This window comes from Manacus vitellinus, unplaced genomic scaffold (genome assembly GCF_001715985.3).
Source record: "Manacus vitellinus isolate BGI_N305 unplaced genomic scaffold, ASM171598v3 scaffold_7_pilon, whole genome shotgun sequence".
Classification (NCBI taxonomy): domain Eukaryota; kingdom Metazoa; phylum Chordata; class Aves; order Passeriformes; family Pipridae; genus Manacus; species Manacus vitellinus.
Window position 1 is genome coordinate 13130281 of NW_021940813.1, and position 26335 is coordinate 13156615.

General features: G+C 40.7%; 1 protein-coding gene across 1 annotated transcript in view; it reads right to left on the minus strand.

The window, feature by feature from the left end:
• Positions 1 to 2104: 2104 nt before the first annotated feature.
• Positions 2105 to 26335, minus strand: part of REPS2 (RALBP1 associated Eps domain containing 2) — a 63536-nt gene continuing 39305 nt past the window's right edge. The window contains exons 14-18 of the mRNA XM_029964755.1: positions 24326 to 24390; positions 12847 to 12930; positions 10107 to 10252; positions 7448 to 7553; positions 2105 to 5759 (exon numbers count right to left, since the gene is read on the minus strand). Of these exons, the coding sequence (XP_029820615.1) occupies positions 5691 to 5759; positions 7448 to 7553; positions 10107 to 10252; positions 12847 to 12930; positions 24326 to 24390 (470 nt within the window). The 3' untranslated portion in view covers positions 2105 to 5690. The remainder of the gene's footprint in view (positions 5760 to 7447; positions 7554 to 10106; positions 10253 to 12846; positions 12931 to 24325; positions 24391 to 26335) is intronic.

Sequence of the window (26335 nt, forward strand, 5' to 3'; positions counted from 1 at the left end):
CTGTCACAGGGCTGGACACACTATCACTGCTCCACTCCTGCTCATCTCTGGAGGGCAATGAGACCCTGGTGGAGGGCCCGGGGCAGTGAGGCATTACCTACACATACCAGCTGTTATAACTACGTTTCATTGAAAACAACAGCACACTGATGAGAGAATTCCCTACATGAACCAAGGATGGCACATAAAAAGATGATATGTCTTGTGGGATCAGCCCAGCTAAGGAAAGAAATCCCCTCTCCCTCCCTCCCAAAAAAACCCCAGACTAGATGCAATATATAGCCTTAGTCTTGTCTAGCCCATCACATTTCTGATGCATAAAGCATCCTCAAAATGTCCTCAGATAAGACATTCTTTCTACCTTATGCTATTTAGGTTAACAATCAATAAACATAAAGCCATTCAGAATTTAACTGGGAATACTGATTCAGCATTTAGCAGGGGGACTACTGGGGTGACGCATCTGGGAAACAGCTAATGCCACTGTTTGCAGATGGATGCCCAAAATGGTGGGCACTGAGGCAATACTGAGGACTTGAGAACCTGCTGCAAGCTGGTTCCAAGGCCTCCCACTCCAAGGCGCATTTGAGGGCACAGTAAAACAGGAGGAGCAATGAGATCACTAGGTGAAAGAGCTCTGATTTGGCTATGGGTTGCAGATACCCAGGGATTCCACTTCTTTGTTAATGTTCCTTTATTCTGCTTTGCTGCAGAAACCATGTAAGCATCCCACCAAATGAGGCACGCTTGTGAAGCAGCACTGGTTCAAAATACAGATATAAAATGGCTTTTGAAGCTTCTCCTGCTTCTCTTCTTTCCCCCTTCAACTAAGAACTTTTTTCTAGAGTGGGAAGATGCATTTTTAAGATAGATTATTTGGAACGTGAATTTAAATACAGAGAGCCAATCTAGATTTGCATAAAGGCACCCCAGAGTATCATCTAATTGTAAAAACTAAGAATTGAGGAGCCATCTAAATCCATCCCACTGCCAATGGAGAACAGCTCCCCACAGGATATTTACAAGTTTTTAATGCCTTGGCCTGGTGCCTCACGTGCACCAGAGACATACTTTTAGGCCAATAAAACATCCCTTGTCATGGCTTAATGCTGGAAGAATTAATTTATCACTCATTATTTCCTCTTTTAAAGCGCTGCTCTTTGGACAGCTGTGACATAATTCTTAAAAATCACACTAGTTAAAGAGCAGAAGTACGCTGTCCCCTCCAGCTCCCTGCCCACAAAGGCCAGCTATTCAAATGGTTTCCTTTTCCCAGTTTAATTTCAGCTCTTGCAGCTGATGAGGGACCAAGAACACTGATCACAGGAGTGCTGGGGGGAACAGCTTGAATCCTCTTGCAGGTCCTGCCTAGGCACCCTCCAACCAAGGGTCTGACAGAAGCTGGGAACACCTCTTCCTTCATGGTGGTGAAAGGGTGTGCCTCTTTGGGCTAAATCACAGAGTTCAGTCTGAATTCAGACAAAGTGAGGCTTGACACAGTAAAGATGAAGTTTTGACTTAACTGAAGCCTAAGGAAATATGATTTCACTTTAAATAAGTCTCTCTCTGTCTCTATCGCGTACACGCAGTCCCAATGTAAGTGATTTCATCTTTCATAGCTGAAGGTCAGCCATTTCAACACGGTACTTTTTCCACAGCGAGTCACAGTTTCTGCCCTCCTTGCAGGTCTGCACCATCAACATGTTAAATAAACCACAAAAGCAAGGCAGTTGGACGTTATTGGACGCTTTTATTTTAATGTAGCACCCAGCTTCATATCACATACATTTTCCAAAATTAGATGGGCATAGTATAGAACACTATACATTTTGCAGCTTACCATGGGGATAGTCTGCAGCTGTGAAAACAAATTACTTAAATCTGGCTAACCAATTTATAAATTAAAATTCAAATATTTAATAGCCTTGGGGTATTTTTTTTTTAGATTAACAATGACAATGCTTGCAATACAATTTTTATATCAAAAAATCAGTAACAGAGTAAAACATAATGCATATGTTCATAGCACATTATCATGAAGATAGCTGAAAAAAGCTTCAAAATACATCATCTCTTCTCAAAGACACTGCATCACTTAGATTTATTTTTTTCCTGAAAAAGTACTCTTTAGTCAATAAAATATGCAGTTTCATGAGCCCATGTATTTTCTTGTCAAGGACTGTGTATGCTGAAGGCTGAAGGTACTGGGAAATGGACATCCCTCATTCCCTAGCTAGCAACTTTTACAGGCTCTCTTCCTCCTGGTGATATAAACATTAACAGATCCATAAAGAAATGCAAAATCAAAAGGAAGACATGAGTGCACACTTACACCCACACTGAGGAAGATCCTTATCTACTCTGCCTAGTCCTGTTCTCCAGATAAAAATATTTAATTGTCCAGTTGAAGACTGGGAATGGGGCATGGGGCTCACAGTCAGCACATCCTCTCAGATACAAGGATGCCGAGCTCCACCTCCTGTTCCCATTTATTCTCTGTTGCTGGGCATGTTCTCTGCCCAGTACATACAGAAACCATGAACTGAGGACAGTGAGAGCTTATGCATGGGAATCTGCTCTCTCTCCTTGGTCAGGCTGGAAGCTGGGACAGGCAGACCCTAGTTACTGTTCTGGGTCAGGCATGTCAGGGGCTTAAAGCTGATCACTCACCTGCAGGTCAAGCAAAGTGCCTCTGAGGTCTCCCTTTTTGATTTTGAATTTAGGAGCATCTCCCATCCAAAGTTTGAGAAAGCAAAGGTTTCTGCAAGAAATTATGATTTTGCTACACCCACATTTTTCTAAAGGAAAAATAATTTTTGAGAAAATCTGTGATCCTGGATTTAGATGTGAACTTGGACCAGCCAAGGCCTGCTAACAGTAGCCATGAGCATGGCTGCACGGAGCAACTGCCAGAAGCACTGTCTATATAGCTTCGTGATGCCTTCTCCTCTCTTCAAAATGCTAATAGCTTCCCAAGACTAGACATACTTTTTCATTTTGCACGGGCTATCATAAATGCTTAACTGTTGAGACACACAGAAGAGTAACTTCTGCACCATATGTAAAACACACCAACATTTCTCCTTGAATATTTCACTTTACTCTTTATGTGAACTAGTGTATCACCATCATAACTGACATTTTACCAAAAAGAATACAAATCAACTCACGTTATAGTCATTGAAGCTGAGCAGGGCATTTGACTGCAACTCTAAAAATGCAGAGATGGTTAAATATTTTATTTATTAAGTCCAGTGGTAAAGTAACAATCAAGTAAGTATTTCATTGTTGGTTAAGCATGGATCATAATTTCCAGTGAATGAAAAAACTTTCCATATTTTAGAAGGGAGACATTTGAAAAAGACACTATAAAGCAGACTCTTCCATAATTCCTTAGAACAGCATCTACTCCATGAATAACTCAAGTGAAATAAATGCAAGATTATTCCAAAGGAAGCTCCTATCAAACATGAAAAAGTCCTCCACTGCCTTAAAAATGCAGCATGCACACTTCTTTGTAATAATTGAAAAGTTTTCCTTAAAATATCACCCATATAAGAAAAAACAAGTGTGCCATACGATTATTTTCTACCAAATAGTAACGGTTTATTAACCAAATGACAACATAAGAACTAAAAAGCAAAGAGAGAGAGCACTTAGCCTCATTAAATCTCCAGAATGACTCAGTAATACTATGAACAAATTAAATAAATGATGATAAATCTGGAAAAATATCACTACAAGCAAGAGGGCAGTGGCTCTTTTGCAGTTTCCCAGAAATGTTTGCATTCCTCACATTTTGTCACTGACCAGGAATGACTGTCTGACCTCAGCTATGCAATAGTCACACAAGAAAAGTCTCAAATCCAGAGAAAACAGTTCTTTTTTATTAACATAGTGATGTTTAGTTGAATCAAAACTAATGTATCACAAAAACACTTTCAGTAACAATTCTGCAAATGGCAATTTTCACCTTAAGACTTCTGGATTCATGTTCCACATCCACATTCTTTCCAGCAAAAGTAGACTGTTTCCTCATCAGTTTAAACATTCTCATTGATGCCCTTCTTATCTCCCAACAAAACTTTTGGCTGCTCTGGTGCCCTCTGATATGCCATGGCAGCCATTCCACGATACACCCTGAAGAGAGGCTGCCCAGCTGCTTCAAACCTGCTTCTCCTTCCTCTCAGCCCCAGGGTCATCCTATAGCTACAGGGAGAAAGTGTCACACCAACGACAGTGACAAAATTTTTGCACTGTTTCTGCCAGGCAAACACATACACTTAAATTAGGTCAGTGAGCAACAGGATATGAAACATGTGCAGTGTCATGTTTAAGGTGGATAACAGGTAGGCGACATTCCCTTGCAGTGAAGCACATCATACCCATGGTGGGAGCAGGGCTGATATTATTATGTCTGAACTCACGCAATCTAAGAGTATTGCCTAAAAAAATACAGCAATATTAGTTAGCCAGCTTCCATTGCAAGAACTGAGACCAAAGCCACTGACCAGTGCATCCATGGAAAAATCCCCACGGGATTCAGTTGGCCCTGGATCAAACGCAGGTTAAAAATTCATCTTTGCTTCTTCATTTAGAAAATAGATGGGCATTAGCAGTTTTATCCTATCAGTAGCATCTCCACTGATGTGCAAAGGAACCTTAACAAAAGCCTGCTGTAAAAGGCAATTATTTCCATCACACATTTTATAGCCTCATACATAGCACTTTGCTATCTTTCTTCTTTTGGAAATACAGTTCTTGTACACATCCTTAAAAAAATCAGCAGCTATTAAGACAACAAAGCAGACTAATACAGATGCACATAGAATAGCTTCTATAAAAATGCCCTGAATGGATTTTTAACCTGTTGTTAGAAACACACTGTTGGTTTAAAAAAAAAAAAAGAAGAAAAAAGCTATAAACCAGTGATCTCAAATATGCCAGAAGAATGCACAGACACTGGCAGTTGCAAGCAAGTGATCAAACACTGGTGATAAAAAACAACTGTAGTTCAAAAAAAGATATTTTTCCTAATCTCCAAAATAACTACATTTTAGTATTTTTTACTGTTCTCTCATATGCCTTGAACTTCTAAAATACAAGTTCTCTAACATTAAAATACATCCATGATTGCATAATAAACAGTACTAAGAAAATAATTATTTGACATGTGATTGAGGATAAAGATTCTGTACATCTTGTGAGTTTTATTCCTATGGTATGTTAAATCCAGGGGTACTCTACCATGATACAATCCTACAAGAATCAGTGACATCCAGAAGCACATCCTCAGCAGATGAGTTTTCAATTTAAGCAAGAATTCAGGAATGCTGTACCTCATAATGAGCAGGGCAGGAGGTGTTGCCAAAATGCATATAAATCAGGAATTCTTTACATAAATAAAATACTCTTAGGTTATTCATTTCAGTGATAAACTGCTCTTACACATTAGGCTGGGAAGAAGGAAGAAAGAAGGCAAAGCATCCCCCACTCAGAAATATCTGGCAGTCAGGTATTTGTTTTCTGTCTCTTCCTCACCTGCAAAGGCAAAAGCGTGTAGTGGGGTGAGGGGAGACCTGACAAGGCTGGTCCTCCCCACTGCCTTGGCAGAAACCCTGCTCAGCCACACCCAGGTCCTCTCCTTGCAAGGCTGTCGGGACACGTGCTCAGCACAGCAGTGCGGGAAGTCACAAGACGGTGACAGGACGTAGCTGCTCCAGCTGTGTTTCCAAGGCAATTCGTTCCTTGTGAACCTCCTGCAGGAGGGAGAGATGTGTGTTCTAACTTTTGGGATGCTCGAATGCACCACCCTGCTCTGGCAAAGGGCAGCCAGGCAAACCACTGGCATTGACTCAAGGCTTGGGGCTCTGCTGTTAAAGTAACTGTCCTTGTGGTCTCAAAACACAGCACCAATTCCATACGACCCCCCTGCACAGCTTCTGCTGCCTCCTCCTTACAGGGGGCAACACAGAGGTTTAACCACGTGCTTGGGTGACCACGGAGAGGAGCAGTCATCCACTGGCCAGTGGAACAGCTGGGGCTGCAGCAAAGATAGCCTCAAATGGCCACTTTTACCAAAGAAAATCAGGCTATTTTGAAATAAGGTTTCCTTCAAAACTGCTTTTTGATAGTATTTTGTTCTACAAGCAGCCTCTTTCCTTTGGAAAATGAACAAGACTTAGATTTTGCAATCTACCTCTGTGGCTGCTGCAGCAGGAAGATCATCAGTCTCAGTCAGAAACTAAGCATGAAGGCTTTGGGGACCAGTGATTTTCAGAAAGCTCTCCTTGTCTCAAGGGTGCCCCTGTATGGAGAGGCACCCAGCTCTCGCTGACCTCCCATCAAAGGGCTCCCTGCCAGTGTGGGAGCTGGGCTGAACCTCCTCCAGGCTTTGGTTCCCCATTTGGGCAGGCTCAGAGCCCCAGCAGGGGAGTGCACTTGAACCTTCCCCATCCTCAGTGTAAGATGTGCCTGAGGAGTACCCATCAAGTCTTCTGGTCTCCATAAAAACAGCAGAGCCCTGCTTTATCAGAAAGTTTCCAGGCAGCAACACAGCTTAAAGGACAAGCTCTTGTGTGAACTTAGGCAAACCTCTATGTCTTTTCCTGCTGTAAAACACAGGTAACAGCACTGGTCGGCTGAAGAAGGGAGCAGGTAAGACCTGAGTCAAGGAATGATGACAATGTGCTGTCATTAAAAGCTTTCATCTCTATGCTTATTTCAATTACTGTTCTATATTTTGCTCTGATTTCAGTGCAGAGCATCCACCCTCAATCTCTCTTGGGAGATCCTTGAAAAGCAGTTAAGAAATTACGTTAAGCAAAGTTGAACATGCAATCAAACTTCCCCCCTGACCGAAAAAAAAAAGTGCATCTGCAGGTTCACCACCCTTTCCAGACAAGCGTGTTCATAACATGCAAGGAAGAAAAAGCTGTAGGAGATAAAAACCTGAAGTCTACTTCATTTGGACTAAGACAATGGAAAAATGAAGAACTGATATTTATAAGAAAACAGCCCCTTGGGAACACATTAAAGGACAAGTCAGCAGACATTAAAAATTAGTGTTAGATGCTCACATAAAACATGGTCCATGTATCTCAAATGCCTGACTCCAGGAGACAATTATGTAGCACAACTGATCAGAAGACAAGAAAGCTTGGCTTGAGTTGGTCTTCTGCAGCAGGTGACACCATCACATCAAACTTTTCAGAAAGATGAAGTTCATTCTTTAGACTTATGCTGCCAGTGGAGCTGTACACTCATAGGTTGTAATTTTTCACAGGAAGCACCATCCTACCCACATATACAATACAGTTATTCCCTTCTTGAAAGCAGGAAGGAATGAAATAGGTCTCATCTGAGAGGATGAACAAGATTCTCTGCTGGAGGTGACACATAACTGATTACAAGGAGTTTTGTCACTGATTTGCAATGCATTCCTTACCTTCAGCTGCTGCTGGAGCTCACTGTTCAACCTGGCGAGCACAGCATTGGCTTCTTTGTTCTTTCGTATGGCAGTCTGAATAGCCCTTTTCTGCTTGGAAGACTGTCTGCCAGACAGATACAAAACATTTCAATTAAGAACCTCAACAGTGGCTGATGCCAGAAGACCAGCCATCCATTTTGCATGACTGTACTCTATACACACTGGACTATGCTTCAAAGACAAGGTACAAACTACAGATTCAAGAGAAGAAAAAGGTAACACTTGAAATTAGATGCCTGAATCAGGTAGAGTTTTTAAAGTAAAACAGTCACAACCTGTTAACCTGAATGACAGAAACATTTTAGGCTGTCTCAATTATTTCGAAATCACTTCATTATTGAGTTTAAGAATAATCCCTGCATAGCTGTGGTTATTGTAGCATCTTTGCACTAGCTGTTTTCAGACACTTGTAGAGTTTAGAGAGTCAGAAGTGGCTACTGCAAAATATAAAAATCATTCTATACAGAAATAAAAGACATTGGCATGAAAATGTTGCCTCAGATTTTTGGAGCACTGCTGATACTGATGGTTTTTTACTTCAAAAATTAATCTTTCTTTCATTCAAAGCAGTCATTTCCACCCAAACCGCCTGATATTACAAACAGGAACAGAGGAATGGCTTATGGACTTTCCTCATCTGTTTTGCTGCTCATTATTATTACTTCATAGCCTGTGGTAACTGATCTGGAGGAAATGACAGCTAGGCAGACAGGTACAAAAAGAGACAGCTCTGTATGTAAGGACCATCCTATTCCAAGAAATGGAGATAACAACAGGAAAAGGAAAGAAAATACAGAATATACTGGCTCCAATATCCAATCCCTCATCCAAAAAGATTATTTTAAAGTTTTACATGAGGTTAAAAGAGCTCTTTAATGCCAAATTTGATCTAAACCAGATGCCCTATTTAAATACAGTCCGCAGTGGCACACAGTCCCCATTAGCTCTTCTGTCTTAACAGAGCTGATGGCACTGATCTTTGCAACAGAATCTTTTTCACAGTACAGCAACAGGACTTTATGCTGTTATCTTCCAGTGAACTGTCAGTTTTCTGCTTCACTATTTTGGTTCAAACTACTCTCCATAGACTATAAAGTAATAGATGATGCAAAAAAAATAAAAGCAGGGCAATATATGTCTGTGGCCATTTAAACATTTTAGGAAAGATACAGACAAGACAGGATTGAGATGTTAACAAATGCTGTTATCTCTGAACCACTATGGAATATGCACTCCCAAAACACAAAATAGCACTTTAAGAGCATCCTAGGAGTCTTATTACTTATTCTAATCTCCAATTATGCAGCACAGATTCAGTCTACTGATAAACAGTTTGCCAAGAAACGCTCAATTGCTTTGGGCAGCTTGGTTTTGTTTCAAGCTGAATCAGATGGCTTTGCAAGGCTCTGAGTGACGGTGGGGTATAATGTTTGCACAGTCTTTCAGCTGAGGGAGATGCACAGATCCAATAGGGCTTCAAGTGCCTTTGTTTACCATTTGTACAGCCCCTTCTCCACTGCTATTAAATACACATACAAGTCTTTGCTGCTGACAGCTTTGACAGCTGTATTTATGAGAGCAAACAACACATGTTGGGTTTGGCCATTACTGGATTATTACAAGTGGCTCAACTCACACCACTGGCAAGCTCATTTCCAACATGCCTTGCAATGAAAAAATATCACAAGGATATAACCAACGTCAAGCATTTCATGACTCAGTTTCCCGGGCAATTATTTGGTCATATCTGTCCAAATGAACGACCAAAATTCCAGAAGATGTGCACAAGGCAAAAACATACACCCTCACATATAAAATGTGGCAATGGATTTGCCATATGTAGGATGGAAGAAGTCCTGTCAGAGACGGACTAGAGAAGAAAAAGAAGAAAACCGCTCAAATGTTATAGAAACAGAAGTTTTTAAGGTGGTTTAAACAGGTTTTAAAATGGCTTTTGCTTTTCTGCAAAGTCATTGCCCCTTCTTCCCGACACCCCCTGAGAAGGACTATTGTCTCCCATATGGGAATGTCCTGGGAAGATGTCCTGAGATGTTTTTCATTGGTCTTTGTTAACCCCTTCCTATTGGCTGTTAACTCCTTACCTGATTGGTTTTTTCTGTATGACCCTGAACCTGTAATTGGTCCCCTTCTGACCCTCCTAAAAGCCTTATAAACCCCTATCCCCACAATAAACTTCCTCTTTCGTCCATCTCTCCCTGGTGGTCTGTGTGAGCTCCTTATGGGGTTGCCAGGCCATGTGGTGGGGGCAGGGGGACCCTGGGCTGGCACCCAGGGCCTGAAGGTTCCCCCTCCAACTAATCCGCCGTAAATAAAAGTTGTGTTAGAGATGCTGGCTGAACAGCTAGGCTTGCTCTTCAGACATGTCTATTAGGTACAGAAGTAAGACACCTTTGAAGAGGTTATCTATCAATCAAATACCACCAACAGTCACTACAGGCTTAGTCTGCATTCTAGAAGACCAATGTACATTTCAGAGACCTGTATCAAGTGAAGCACTCTCAAAACCAGAACTATTAAGCACAGAATTATGCAAAGAGGAAACCCTGCCACATCAGACCTCATGGTGCAGTTTGGCATGCTAAGTACAGGTTTTTACTTTTGAACTGGGAGATGAGCCTTGGCTGCTGGCTGGGAAGAAGTCACATTTATAGTGGGAGAAAGCTCAGGGGTCTCCAGCCCTTGTGCCTCTGTCCGGAGCTTCCTGCGGGCAGGTTTGGAGGGTGGCTGAGCAAGAACAACCTCCTGAAAGGAAGAAGCACAGCAACATTAAGTCAGGCCATATGTGTCCCATCATTAGGCTGGAGAATATTTGTGACACATAAATTGCTGACAGCTGGACAAAGATTTCATAATTTAAAGAGGTACAGAGCTTAATTCAAATTTGGTAATAGCTTCTCACTTTTCTGACTTTGAAAAAGGAACAATAACGCTTGTAGTCCCTTAATGAATTAAATGATTATGCTAGTGTTTTGTCTTCATCTGGATTGTATTGTGTAGCTCTGTGTGCAATGGGCGAAGGTGGAGGGAGGGGTATAAATACATATACTGGCCCCCAGTTGACCCAAAAGCATTAAAACCAAAGCAAGATTTAATTTTGATTATGCTCAGTTGGTAAGAATTAATAATGAATCAATCAATTGTATCCCATCTCACTGCCTCACACATCTGGTGTGGAGTTTCTCCCTTCTCCCCTCCTCTCTTACATGAAGCAACACTGAAGATAGCTTAGAAATACAAATATATAAAATTATCCATGCAAAATTAACATGTTGGAAGTATAGAAGGCCAGTTATTTCTCTTGATAAATTACATCAAATAAATAGTGTGGGTTTTCTAGGTCAAACAGAGTCTTGGATTTTTATGACTTCAGTGGTAAGAAGAGTTTTAATTATTTTAAATTAAGACATCATTTCTTTAGCAATGAGAACAGTTTTAATGCCTTATAGCTGTTTTAAAACTGAAATATAAATATATCATTTTCAGTGTATTTTATTATTGGATTTGTTTTACAAGGGATATAACTATTACTGCCTCATTTCATGAATGAGAAAGCTAAGACTCAAAAGTTGAAGGGACTTGAGAAAGTTTTTTTTAGCACCACAGACAAAACCAGAGACCAAATTTTCTTATTGAACAGTTTACTGGGCTAGAGTACATGCATTACTAAGTTTTGATCAAATGTTAGTAAAATAAGAAAAAAATAAATGGGGAAATATTTAATGACACAGCAATTATGAGAAAAAAACCAACACTGTAAGAAGCAGCCTGACACAAGAAGAGACCACTATGAGTGATACAAAATGAAACCAGCATAAGACCATCAATCATTAGTATTAGAGGGATTGCAATTATTAAAGGAATTTGAATTATAAGGAAAAAAGGGTTTCAACATTAAAAAACAGTTCTGTCATTACTGGAAAAAAAGATCTAAAAATATTATGAGATGTTCTGATCAGGACATCAGCACATCATGACTGCACAGGTCTCTGGTAATACCATGCTCTGAAATCCCGTGCACATGCACAGGTCCCTACAAACACCACATGTGGCAAGTGAGGAACTTGTGTATGCCTTCTACAAGTATAAACTGGTGGGATGCTAGACATACAATCCCAGTCTACCTTAAACTGTCCAAACCCTACCAAATCCACAGGATAAATTCCTTTGCCATTTGAAACACAATACTGTAAGCAATAATCCAATACGTAAAAGCAGATCCCTCTGCACGGGTTCTTTGGCTGCCTGTTGCTGCACAAGGCTTTGGAAGGTGGGTCAGCACCACAACAGCAACCTGCCTCCCACACCCCACAGCCTGGGGCTTCGCTGCATTTTAGAGATCCAGGTGGGATAAGCGTGAGCATGAAGTAAGTGGATTACCAGGACTTCATTTCCCCAGCAGGGCTATAAAGCAGAGCAAGGAAGAAGCTGGGACAGGCTAGAAGTAGCATGTGATGAACACTACAGGAACAAGGACACTGCCTGGAAAGCCCTATCACACACAGAAAATGATGACACTGGACATTTGTCTGTGCCTCCTGTTAGAGTAAGAAGGGTGATGGTGCTCCCTGGGCAAGGTACACACTACACACAGCACCTGCAAACAGTTCTTGGCTGGGCTAAGCAAAGGTCTTGCAGGTGCTCTCTGGCTGCAGGAGGGGCCAGAGGGGTGAGAATCTGTATTTGCCCCCTATCAAAACCTGTTCTGCCAGGAGCTGGTGGAAGGAGGTGGTGGGCCCATGACCAGGAGAGGGGAAATGCTCACAGCCACTGCTAAGGCCAGTCCATCCCTAAGCAAGGCCCTTTGAAGAGTGCCATTGCAATTTCAGTGTTTACTTTATACAATTATATGCTCATACAAAAACATATTAGAAACTGCACATCTTGAGTAAATCTCTCCCAGTCTATGTACATTTAGTGGTAGATCCTGACCTCTAGCAAACAGGTGTGTTTACATCAAAATTAAATCCTCAATAACTGAAACCAAGAAGTGCAAGAACTACAGCGAGACAAGGGTCGAGTACAATCAAACTCTTTTTTTGTCTTCCCTAAGGCTCCACAAGGCTCCCTAAGGCTCTCCTATTGATTTTGAAATAAATGGCAAGCTGCCTCTCTTAAAGCACATGCATCAACGTGTATGTACTAAGAGCTTCTTAATGATTTATCCAAGTTGATGTCACACACGATCCCAGTTCTCTCCAGCGTCTTGACCTCCACAGAAGGTAAACATTTGAAAACATAACCTTAACCCTCTGTTTAATTGCTTTAAAACTTAAAACAACCACATCTGTTGATGAAGGCAAATCACTCCATAATGGTACAATGTGTGCAGGTCTCACCTTTTTTGCTGAACTGTTTTCTTCTGCCTGCGATGGGGGTCTATTCATCTGAGGATGTAAATCAACCTCAGATGGTTGCTCTGTCTGCAACAACAAATCAGTCAGTGCTACACCCAGTCACATACAATAAAGTCAATGAAAGGAAATGTTACACACAAAAGAAAAGTTACTTTAACAATTCAACAGTAGGGAAAATGGAGATCTCGGGTGACAGCTGAATGGATGACATATGTCTTTTGCAGATTTTTAATGAAACCATTTTCTTGCATTTTACTGTGCTTAGAAAACAGAAGAAAACTTTGTGAAGCACTAGGAACTGATGAATGTAAACAATCTAATACTCACAATTTCTTCTAGAGTTACCCATATGGCCTAGATACTTAGAGAAAAACTAAGGAGGGTGGATAAAAGCTAGAAAGATCTTGGATGCACCCTGTCACCTTATTATCACCTGAAACCGATGAAAATTCACTGGAGTAAACCTCTGTCTTTGAAGTTTGCAAGGCTGAAGTGTGAAAGCATGAATCATACCAAAAATTCCAGCAAAGTTACTGAAAACACGAGTCATAAAAGCAGACAAATAAATCTTCCCTCCTCCCTTCTCACGTTTCAAACAGAAACTGGGATGAACACTCACCACCCAGGTCTACACATCTGCAAAACAAAACACCCTCCTGCCAACATATCTGACTGAGCAGCAAATTAAAATAGAGGGTTAATCCCTTGCTTTGCCTTTTGTGAAACCTCTCTGCATCTTTTGACAGGGCACAGCATAGGGAAGGGTGGCAGGATTTGGAGCTGCCTGTCCCTGGGCACACGGCAGCAAACACGGTATAAACACAGTGCAGCTGTTTTCTGTCCAGAAAGTATGGAAATGCTCTCCAAGATGGGGAAGGCAGGTAGAAGCAGAAGGCTGAGGGCACTTGGCACCAGCAGACAACCTCTCCTCTTTCCCAGCTTCTGCCAAGTTGGAGCCACACTGGCAAGAGCCCCCAGGCAGAAGGGGCAACTTGCCATTCTGCTCCCTCCACAAGAAAGGCTCATTTCTATACAAGTGAAAAACCAAGCCTGAGGCAAACCTCAAACTTTCAAGGGACCAAAATTTTAGCCATAATAACTTGTTGCGCACTGAAGAACCTAACTCACTGTTGCCAAGAGGTTTCTGCATAGCCTGCCAAGCTCTGTAGCAGTCACAAGTTTACCAGTGCTTAACTGTAAGTTAAACAAAAATGACAGAAAGCACAGACTTTGGTATATTTAAAAAGGAGGAATTTTTTCATACTACTTTCATTTTGTCCATAACAGACACAATAAGAACTGTAGAGGAAGGTACAGGGAAAATGTGGTTCTGTCAGGTTACTGCTGTTCTCCAACCATATGGTGTCAAACATGTGCACAGAGGAGGGAAATTTGGAATTTATTTTTTTAAAACACATGTGAAGTGCCCCAGGGGAGAGGGAAAAGGTATTTTGACTGACAAGATCTCTCTCCCACCCTCTTTTAAGTGTGGTACATCTGTAGTGTTACTTGATGGTTAAAAAAACCCCAAACCCCTCACACTGTAATATTCCAGTATCTGAATAATAATATCTTGATTTTTAAAAATTTTAATAACTACTGAATACTAACATTTGAATTCTGAAAAGCTGTTTATGTATTGAAGAGCTTCCTCTCTAACTGTAGATTTCTGGTCCAATGAGAGTGAAATGGTAAAAAACCAAAAAAGTCCATTGAATGCAACTGAGTATTTTTTATATCAGCAAAGCTGAGTAGCCCATAACCTCTCTGATTTCTACAACCACTTTTTCTGTGTTTGAAAGAAATGAAGGCTCTAAGCACTGGTAACAGCAGCCTGGCAAAGTCCGCAAGGCTTTCATGAATGCTTTGGGGATAGAAAAGCTCAAATAACAAACAGAACCACATCGTAAATTTGGTCCACATCACTTTGACAAATCTTTCATTCACTTAAGGACAGCAAGAGTAAACCCAGCCTTTCAGAGAGCCATGTAATATGCATACTATAAATTCCTCATGGTATAGCTTTGCTGCACAACCCACAACAGTGACAAGGTACATGAGAGACAGCTCTTAATGACCCTTCTTGGACAGGAAGTCCTAGAACCCTCCCTAACCTGGTCAGGTTGGAAGTTTCTGGTGCACACACTCTTGTTGGAGCATACAGTAAAACTTGCATCAAAAGCATGAATATTCTGACTTATTTCACATAATGAATTAAAAAAAATAAATGAGACCAACCCCATGTTATTTATGTATAGATAAAAAAAATGCAGCTTTTGAAGAACCAGTGTGTTCAAACCTCTTAGGAGTAATTGAATAGACCAGTACTCTACAATGTCAGTTGCAAAAAAGCGGAAAAAGTCATGGTAAGATAAAGGGCCTGGAGGGGAAGAAAAAATACCAAAAACCAAACCTCAAACTTTAGCAAAAACACCCTTTCTTCTTCCTCCTCTCTTCCCTTTTTTTTTTTTATTTCTTTTTATTTATTTTTTTAATGGTGTCATTGCAGAAGAACACTGCTTTAAACTGAAGAGAACTAAACAAAAGAAAAAAAGGGTAAACTTTGCACCCTGGTAAAAGCAAATATAAATTGCAGGGATGATGCCGAAATTTCCAACAGTTTGGTATCGCCGTTCCTAGTGATGCAAGACACATTTTTTTGAGAGCTGAGGGCTGTGATGTGGCTGTGGCAGCTGTGCTGCAGGGCTGCAGTACCCGCTGCCTGAGGCTGGGTCACTGGTCTGGCCACTTCTCCCTGCTGCCAGGATGGAGGATGGCAAAGCTCAGCAGCCAGCGGAGCAGGGACTGGTAAAAATAAAGAAATATCTGACCAAAAAAAAAAAAATAAAGGGGGAAAAACCCCAAAGAGACAACTAGTTCTGGTGATGCAGCTCATGCATAATGAACAAAACCGAGCGACTGACATGTCCCTAAAGTGCCACCTAGTGGCATGTGGGACAGGCCATTTCTGAATACTTTGCTCGGAGGAAAGTACCAAAAAAAAAAAAGGTGTCTGCATCACTAGGAGCCTGCAGATTGAGCCTGCCCCACGGGTACGCTGCCACTGGGCATGCTGAGCCTCGGCTCTTCCCAAAGTCACCTTTCCCTCTCACGCAGAAACCAGCTCTTATACATGAATTATCTGCTGTCAGAGTTACAACTCTCCTCTAGAAAGACCTCCACTCCTCAGGGCAATGACTCTGACACAAGAGCCCAAGCATAAAAACAGATCTGTGTGCTGCTGCAGGGGATTTTGTTCAGGGACAGACAGCATTTAACCCAGGTAAAAATTTTTTAATTCCGGCAAAAATTTTTTGTTAACTGTATCATGCATCAATGCAAAGGTTTGTTGATGCAGCTAACACAACCAAGTCTTCTCTGAGAAGCTTTACAAATACATCTCCAAGCTGATGTCTCCCCACACTGTCCCTACACAGATTCTAAAGGAAAAATAACTCCTGGTTTTTCTTTTGGCAGAGGGATTCCTTGCAGATTTCCTTCCCTTCACTGATTTGGATATGGGGTGAAAGCCAGTAGTAGTAGCCTTCTAGTATGGGCAGAGTGAGTCTGGCTCAATAGTACTCTAGTCCAAGCTCCTGCAGTGGTATACAAGGAAAAGGTGATCCATCAGGAGCAGCTGAGGTGGGTTCTCTTTAGCTCTTCATCGTTTTAATACCATGCTTAGTATAGTCTCTGGGCAACTAATCTCATTCAGAAACACAGCCATAAACTACCTCCTTCCACCACAGAAATGTCTTAGAATTTTCCCACATGCTGGAAACTTAGCACATTTATATTTAAATACTTCACCATTGGTACATAAAACGGAAAGATTATACATTATACAATACGGTCTTTCAAAGGAAATCTCAGTTACAGTAGTGAAGTGCTTCAATGGAGATGTCTCACTCACGTCCACAGAACACAATAAGCTATTGACACTCCAAGTGCTGCTGTGCTGGGTGGTACGGTTGGGAACACACCCAGGGTTACAGTAGATGAGCAAAGAATATCCTGCTCATCTGCACTACCAGCAGTGCAAACAGAGGCTGCAGACCAGGTCTAAAAGAGTATCTTGATTTTGGGAAGCAGAGTTAAGCGACCATAGAAAAGAGCAAGACAGTGCCCTATTCCAAACCTCCTGAAGAGATTCTCTTTGCAGAGACCAGTGTGTTATTAACAGACAGTATCTACTTTTTCCTCAGCACGGTCTTGAATTTTCTGGGAAGAGTCATAGCCTTCCCATTCTTCCAGGTAAAAGGTAAAACTGGCCAACGAATTTTCTGTGCAACAGCCACAGCCAGAGCCCAACCTGTGGCCTACGGCCAACACTGATCATTAGGACAGATAATTCCTCATCATTAAGGGCAGCATTAGGAATTGCAAATGCTCATTATTTCATCACATGAGCCTTGACCAGACATTCATAATCTCCTCACAGCTCCATGTGATGATACTTAACAGCACCTTTCTAAAAGACTATATAACACTCATTTAAGCACTAAGTGTTTGAAAGCCTTGGATAAAAGATTTTCGTAACTGTAAAAGAACAAAGCATCTTAACAACTGGGTCTTTGCTTACATTTCCAGTTCTGTTGTTTTGCAATGCTGGATTATACGTAGATTTCACACTCTCATTTCAAGATAATCCGTAACTGATCTTCCAGAACACAAGGTCTACATGGACCTTTCATATTTCTGTTACCTGAGACGCTTTTTGTAAGAGGTGAAATATATATTCAGTCTTTCCCACAATTCAATTTTGCCCACACTTGTGCTCCAGGTTAACTTTACATATGGAAATAGTCCCATTGTAGTCAATGGCACTACTCACAGAAATGAAATTATCTCTGTGCATTCACTGAAGTAGCCTATAATCATTACCTACACAGTGCCACTGCTTAGCTTTGTAAAAAAAGTATTGAGAATAGCTTATCTGTAAAAAAAAGTAGGATACTACATATACTTAACACTCTGTATGTGCCCATTGCAATCTTCTATCATCTCTACATAAGTTCATTTAATAGGTATTTTGCTCCTTTCTAAACGTTCATATTTTTGTGCTTAAAGCCAATTTCTGAGAAGTCAAGACATCTCAATTCCAGTTTCTGTGAGTCTTCTGCATCCCACACTGAATCATCAATTCTTTTTATTGCTTGTTACAAAAACTGAAAATGGTAAGACAGGAAAAAACCCACAGGGATGCAAATGCAACAAGCTGCCAGGGTCTTAGTGTGCTGACTGCTTTCTCAGCACTGTGCAGCCCAGAAGTTTTGATAAGCTTTTTCTTTCCCTGAGCTATCTGAGAGCTGGTGATAAGGTTGAGGAGAAAGGCAGTAAATACAAACAAATTGCTGCAATGTTCAGCTCATTCGCAAGGAAAGAATGGGACCCAGATGGAAGCATTAACAATCTGTTTTAATGCTTCAACTTCCACAAAACCAGATTAACGTAAACTAGAAAGGGCTATGTGAATTCCACTACAGATACAGACATTGAGTTCTTAGCTTCTTTTTATTGTTGTTTTTATGATAAATGTGAAGCCAAGTTAAAAAATTATTACAACATATTTTAATTAAGATACTCTCCCAAAAACCTCTTTAGAAAGGATTTTATAGCATCCATCAACTACTCCTCAAATTCAATTTTAACTGTGCTACTTTTCCACCACTTCTTAAATCATAATTTATTTTGTCTGGCCATCTTAGATTTAATATATAATTTTCATGAGAGGAAGATAATCCACTTATATTAAAGTGGCAGATGGCAAAATCTTTCATGTTATGGAACACTTTCAGTTTCATTACTGTTACAGCCTTCTTCAGTACTTATTGCACTGCTTATACAAGGTATGTTATTCTGCAGCCAAAACTATGGAGATGATCAAAAAACCCACCCTCTTCTAGCACAGTGATTGTAAATGCAAGCTAACAAGTATCCTTTGGTTTAATATAAAATGGTTGTTTGGGAGAATACCATCAGATATACAAACAGCAGGATGCTAAAAGGAAAATCTTACTTTTTTGGGGAGTAATTTATTTATATAACAAAAATGTTTCTTCCTGTAAAACTCCAGGTGTCCTGCCAGCACTTGAAATTCCTCACATAATTTTAGAGAGTAAAGGAATTCCTCAGTGGGCTGAATATTTTCTCCAAACAACTTGGTAAGAGATAAGCAAACCTGTATCTCTGCTTTACCCAAAGATGCTGGTAGTGGGGGGATGCCTGGACCACCTCCCAGCACAGAGCCTGCACATGGTCAGCCTGCTCAGGAGGCTGAGAGGTCTCAGCAGGACAGACAGGAGTCCTGCCCCATCTCTTGGCCTCAGCACCACACACCAGCATGGGCATGATGGTTACAAATCCAGCCTGAGCATACCCCACACTTGTGGCTCTCCATGGATTCAGCAGAACGTGAAGGCATGTTAGTAGAGACAACTTCTTGAACTGGGTCCCAGTTTTCACTTGCAATTCAGGATGATAAATGGCCAAAAAGCTTCAAGGAATTATGAAGTATCAAGTAACATTTGGAGAGCAGAACATACAATATGTTAAAAAGAATAATATCTTTGCTTTCCAACACCACCAGATGCCTGTGACTGGGCAGGGTGACCCACCCATCATCCCTCACAGTGCTTCATTTCCACAATTTCACCAAATCAATAACATCTAATGGTAATGATGGCTACTAAACTGACAGCTGAATTCTGAGCTCACATAACACAGTGAGATTTTAATCTTCAGAGTTGCACTGTACTCAGGATATTTCAATTTGATAATGTTAACAGCTGCCTACCTATTCCACTTCACTTGAACGCTTTTCCTTCACCCATAAATTTTCAGTGCCTGCCAAAGTTGCCAGCATGGAACCGGTGGGAAAAACACATCCCAAGGTCTCCAGAAACAAAAGTCCAGCACAAACCAGTGTGAATTTACAAAACCAACAGGCTTAAAATTTTGACTCTGGGAAGAGACTAGGAACATCAGTTTTTTCAGCCAAGATATACAGAGTTTTCTTCCAGTTCCACTGTTTTCAAATCCCCTTATACAGCACAGACAGGATTGAAGATATGCCTTCATAACTGGACAGGAAGGTACTGAAATAGAGTAATTTAAATAAAGGAATGTTGATCTAATTGGCCAACACTGCAGATAGTTAGCTGATGTTGGATAAAATCCTAAAGTTATAGTTGTTCTACACTGTTCATCTGTAATTCCTATTAACATAAATATGTTACTAAATCTCCCACAGAAAGCAGCTGTGGTAAATGACTTCTGTAGGCTTAAAAGCCAACAGTAATAAAGTATTATTTCCATTAAAAAACAACAACAACAATGCTTATATGAAACTTTGGTTTCAGTGGAACATTATTCAAAGTTATTTCCTATCTGAAATATGTGCCCCTGCAAAACAGCTACATAGCTATTGCCTTCCTACCATGATTCTTGCAAGTCCAAGTTACACCAATTTTCTCTGTACAGCCCTGGATCTGCTCAAAAGTTTTGGGGCCATCTTTATGCCAGTCCTCCTCAATGACTTAAGTTTACTATCAAGTTAGGAACAAAGGATCGGGAAAACTTACTCAAGCCACTGAATTCTGTTCTCTACAAGCCCAGAAATAAACTACAGTAGGTATTTCAACAAGCTACAGGTTATTTGTTCTATTACACTATCACTTGAGGTGAGGGAATGATGATGAGGATGACACAAAAAACACACCTAAAAATTTTTAAAAAAACAACAAAAATTAAAAGTAATAAACAAAAAAGGCAGAAAAACCATAACTACAGCATGCCATGGGAAGTTAGCAGAGAGGTAAGGCCTTGCCCATGTCCTAAGTCTTTACAATAGTTTGCAGCATATTAAATACTTATGGTCCAAAGAAATTGAGAAACTGATACAGATAAAATTATCCTTAAATCCAAGCCAGCTACTTTAGACTTGATAAAAGGTGATAAGCGTTACTAGAGATTAAGAGGGTGTCAGTGAAGATACACACAAAAGTAAAACGCTTCAAAATAACATATTATCCAAAAAAACCCCTCCAAGTCTTTGTATAAGCCTGTTTCTATACATAATCTTTCCAAGCACTCTTTACATAAATGAGGTAAAATTTTAATTACTTTCTTTTTTTTTTTTTAATATGAAAGCAGTATGAATTGATGATTCTAATAAAACATTTCATACTGCAACTCACAATGTCTTACTGAAAACATCAGTTCAAAATGGCTTGCAGTGCGGAGAGGTATGGGCTGGAATTTGGGTTAAAAGATCATAAATTGGAGATAATGGTGTATCCACATTATTTAAACTTGCCTTCTGTTCATCTTTATTTATAGTCACCATAGGGACCTCAGATAAAAGCACCACTGCATCAGAGGAGCATGCGGTGAAAGCTCTGAGGAAAACTTAGGTACAGTTCACAGACTGATACAAAGCTGATAAAATGCTGACTTTGCCAAGTGAGAAACATTCCGAGGAGAAGGAGCTTTTAGAGGCCATCAAGAAGAAAGAAACACAGAGTTAAATCCACCAACTCTAAAAGCTGTTGTAGAAATAAAAATAGATGCAGCCACCACCTGTAAAGGTGTCTGCCCACCAGAGGCGTGGAACAGCATGGGCTGGCAGCAGCAACCCAGAGCAGAGGCAGCCCCGCTGCTATTTCCCCATAAACTGGCCAAGTCCTCACAGCATCCCAAGACTTGAGCCTCTCACAGTAAGCCTGTGATTCCCCTGAGCTGTGGAATCAAGACCACAGCAGCATTAGCTCTGTTACCTTGTCCTATGCTCACCCAGAAATACAATTGTTTTCCTTCGTTATTCAGCTGACTGCACTATGGAGGCAGAGTTGGATGTGGACGTAATTTAATAAGTTTGTGATATGACTAGAGACGTTTGGCACACTCTGAACAACCAGTGATTCAGTAACTCACCAAGGCTGATTACCTTGGAGGTTCTGACAGGAAAAATAATGTTTTCCTAAAGGCTGAAGTAAATTCTACTAAAAAAACTAGCAACACAAGACTAAAGTCAAGATGCCATTTCTATATTGCTATTGATTAAGCCCATAGCAGGACTTCTGCTCCACTGAAATGTAATACCTATCCCTTGGTACCTCTTTTTTATGCACTTTGGTCTTTACATCCCATGAGCCCTTTACTCTCACTCTGAAGAGGTAGTTGGTTCAGGCTTCTCAGCCATCCACAGAAAACTGTAGTCTTCAGAAAGAAATTATTTCCCCTCCGTCAACTGATTTCCGAAGCTGAGCCAAAATAATCACACCATGAGCATACTTATAAGGTGCACGGTCACCTGAAATATGCAGGGTTTGCTTCATTTCCAAGCTACATTTGTCATTCACAGTGCTTAACTGCAGGCATATAGCAAAATGTTATGATAATAAAGAAGGAGTTTCAATAGCATTGTTGAAAAATAAGTTAAAGCAGAAATTTAAGAAGAATTTGATAAATCTTGAAACAGGAAAAAGCTGAATGTGCAATTTCAGCATCATGGCTTTTCTTCAGTTCTTGATCTTGTCTCAGCTTTGAAAGCAGATCCCTCTCTCCAACTTCTTCATGCTCTTTAAATCAAGGGTCCCCCTGGACTAATGTAATCCATATGCTTACTGTTGCTTACATGGTATTTGCAAGGGTCAGCTCAGCTGAATTATGACCCCATCACACACAGTTCCCTACTGTTGGCTACCTCTATCACAGAAAGGCATACTTGGAGATAAAATAAACAATGTGATGAGTGTGAAGTTTATTATGTTTTCAAGAACTGGTTTTATGTACATTTTTGACAGACATCAAAACAATAGTATTTTGATAAGATATTTGATTTAATATCTTTAAATATAATCAGAAATAAATTAAGTAAATGTGACACATGTTAGTAAAGCATCAGTTGCATATTCATTACTGAGCAGACACAGAAGCAACTCTTTTTTTCCCTTTTAGAAATCAGACTTTTGTATTAGAGGGGACTGGATCAAGAATTTCACATGAGGATCTTCTTGTGTTTACCATTTTAGAAAGGTCCTACATTCTACATGGCCTAGTGTAGGATGAGCAGTTGGTTCAGTATTTGCTAAGGAAGATGTTGGACATGCATAAATAAATAAAGTTCTCACTCTCCCGCTAAGGAAACGCAAACTGATCACAGGACAAGAAAACGAACAACTAACAGAACCTTGCTTGAAACCAATGGGTTTTTTTGTCTAAGAACAGGATTTGCTGTATTTATTGCATTTCCCAATGACAGTAAGAGGGTTTGCACTGCACAGAGCCAGTGCTGTGGGAAGCCGGAGCATGGGCAGGAGACTGGATTGCAACAGCTGCTGCAAGCATACAACTGTGAGGTAGGGAGCTGTGCTGCCCAGATCAGGGGAAGCCAGAGGGAAACACTGCTCTCCAGGATGTGTTAGACAAAGCAGGAATGCGATGGGTGCCCTAAGGAGCATGTGCCATACTGACAGGGAGAAAGCATGCAAGCTCAACCAGGATGCTCCACAGTCCTTGAGGCAGAAACTAACTGCACTCAGGTGTTAAGAAGGGCTGGGGAGAGGAAGAGAGAAACAAGCTGCTGGTGGAGCTGGGGATGGCAACAAGCCTTTAATCATTTATATCGTAAGTACTGTGCAGTAGAAGGTGTTCAACAGCACACTTAAGAGTAGATTCAAAACTCAAGTGATGACCATTTCTGGCCCAAGGAAGGTATCTCACCAGCTTTTTATACTTAATGGGCTGTCAACTCCCCTGTGGACTTGTTTTCTATTATACATTTCACCTAAAGGACTAATATATGAAGCATACTGCTGCCTAAGACTTAACAGAGCCAACAACATAAAAAGAACAGGATGCTGATCCTCCATCATTTCCTAAAACACGAAGTAGTATCTGGATGCAGACATGCGTGATTTTCTCAATTTGTGTTGTGCTGTGGTTGTATGACACTCTAAAAAAACAAAAACCAAAGACTTGTCATAAAAGCAAGTCACTAATGTTTTGAAACTTAACAACTTCAGTGGCGTTGCATTTGCTTCCTCTTAGCATTATTTTTTAAACCCACGGGTGAAATATACTCTTACGTGCCGTGGTTCCCTTAGCAGATGTCCTCTGAGCATTTGTAGCTTGAGAAGCAAATAGCACATATCAAACCCATGCCTTCACACATGAAACTTTTTAGTAGACTAGCCTTGCTAGCTTTTAATTTGCAGTTGGGTCTAGTGGGTGCATGTCAGCTCCACTACAAAGAGATTTAATTAGTCTGTAATTTGATGCTGCAACACACCAATTAGACAGACCAGTGAAGGAGGACATGGAACCACAGAGCAAGAAGATTTGCATGAACCTGGAAGCAAGGACAACTGCTGTGTCCAAGCCAACTACTGCTAATCACTGCAGTGGCAATATAAATAAGCAAATAATACAGAGAAAAGGGCTAAAGCTTTGTCCATACCTGAGACACAGAAGGTCGAGGGGGCAGTGCAGGTGGTGGTGGGGGCAGCCAGCCGGACCTCACAGCTGAACAGTGGGAAAAGAAGAAGATGATGATAAAAAAAACCCGCAACCAAACAAAACTACAGTAATTCAATTCCAAGTAAAACCAGAATTAATTCCCATGAGAAGGTGGAATTCCTCTTAGTGAAGGGGCAGTATATAACATTTAATAACAGAAACCAAACTTGATCTTTACTGAGCAAAACCTTGTTTGAAATAACTTCACAAGTAGTGAAGGAGTAGTGATTTAATTGCTGAAAAACCCCCAATGTTATGATAAAAAGCTGAGATAGAAGCCAGTCAGTCATAAAAGCTGTAGTTAAAACAATCCAATTCTAGTTAAAGAAACCCAGAAACAGGGCCCTCCTGTCCTCGGGACTGTGTTCTTTGTCATTAACAATATTGCCCTTCTTAAAAGTGATATTTTAACATCCAGTGTAGACACTGGCATTCACTTCAGATAAAACACACTATAGTACAGCCTTAGAAAGAAAACATCTGCCATGGAATTAACAGGACAAAAGCCTAAATGAAACAGAAACAAATCCATTTCTTTGGCTTTATGTTTTATATTTGCATGTTACTACTCAGTGGAGATGTTTCAGAGGGAGGAGGAAGACAAATCCTAGTAGTTAGTTCAGGTCCCCTTTAACACAATGCAATGTCAGCATTGAATCTGAACCAACACAAAGGGAGGATAATAATCACGTAGGTTCAACCACTGTATTTCTCAGTTTTCTTAAAATACCTAAACCCCTTCACAGGACAAAACTACAGGACAGATGATGGCTTCCAAAGGCAGCTGCAGAGAGGAAGACTAGGCTAGCAAAGAGACACCAACCAGGACTAGTGAGATTCCTTAGGTGGGTTACCCTCCCCAGGCTCCAGTTGCACTGAGTGCTCCAGGACTTGCACTGGCAAAGATACCCAAGAGTCCATCTTGCACCGGTGTATTTTTGTATAACAAAAAAACCTCCAACAATAATAAACTTAGAAACCTTTTGCCACAATAATGCTAAGAAAGTAATTACATTAATACACTTTTTATTTCCACGCATATTTTACAAAGCCACAAAGACCCTTAAGAGCCTTGTTATAGCTTAGCCATTTATATATTTTTTACACCAACGCTAAAAATGTCTGCCTGGTTGAAAATACGAAGAAAAAAGGTATCAACCATTAAGAATAATTGTGACATGAGAATAAAAATGTGTGTGTGAAAACACTGGGAGCAGTCATATCGACTATATAAGCTCCAAAGAGGCTTATAATACATTGATTATTTTTCCATCCTCTGTGTCATCATCTCCTGAATCAAAATGAAGCCTAGTATTGCTGCACATAATGCCGAAGAGAGAGTTAGAACAACTAAAACAGAACTGAAGCTATGCAAGGGAGCCACTAACACACCTACAGGTGTAAGAGAGATTTGAAAAAATATGGTCATTAGGATGCTTTCTCTTGCATTTCATTAGTTCAGTTTATAAGACCCCTGCAATAACAGCATGATGTCATCACTACATTCTCCATCTATCCTGTGCAACCAGTCTTGAGAAAAGAACAGCAGAGTAAGAAACCTTCCTTTCCTTTAGTCTGAACTTCAGGTTATTACTTCATTTATCTGTGTGCTGGCAGTGGCTCTGTATGTCCATCAGCTGCACGCTGTTACAGTGGAACAGTACATATGTTCAGTGTGGTTTGTTTAGCTTCAGGAAACCTTGTGGAAGCTGTGCTGTGGTGCTCCATGAAAAGTCCTGTGTGCACCTTAGGGAATCATCTCTGCTCTCAGAACAGTTCTAACGTTTTGGGAAGCATGAATCACACATACTTCTTAACAAGCCCGTGGCAGCCCAGACCATGGAGTACCCTGTCACCATGAGCACAGGGGTCCCTGGGAAGGGACATGTGGGGTCGGGGTCTGTGGTCCTGTGGGCAGGCACTAGACCCAGAGGTCCCCTCAGCCCTTCTG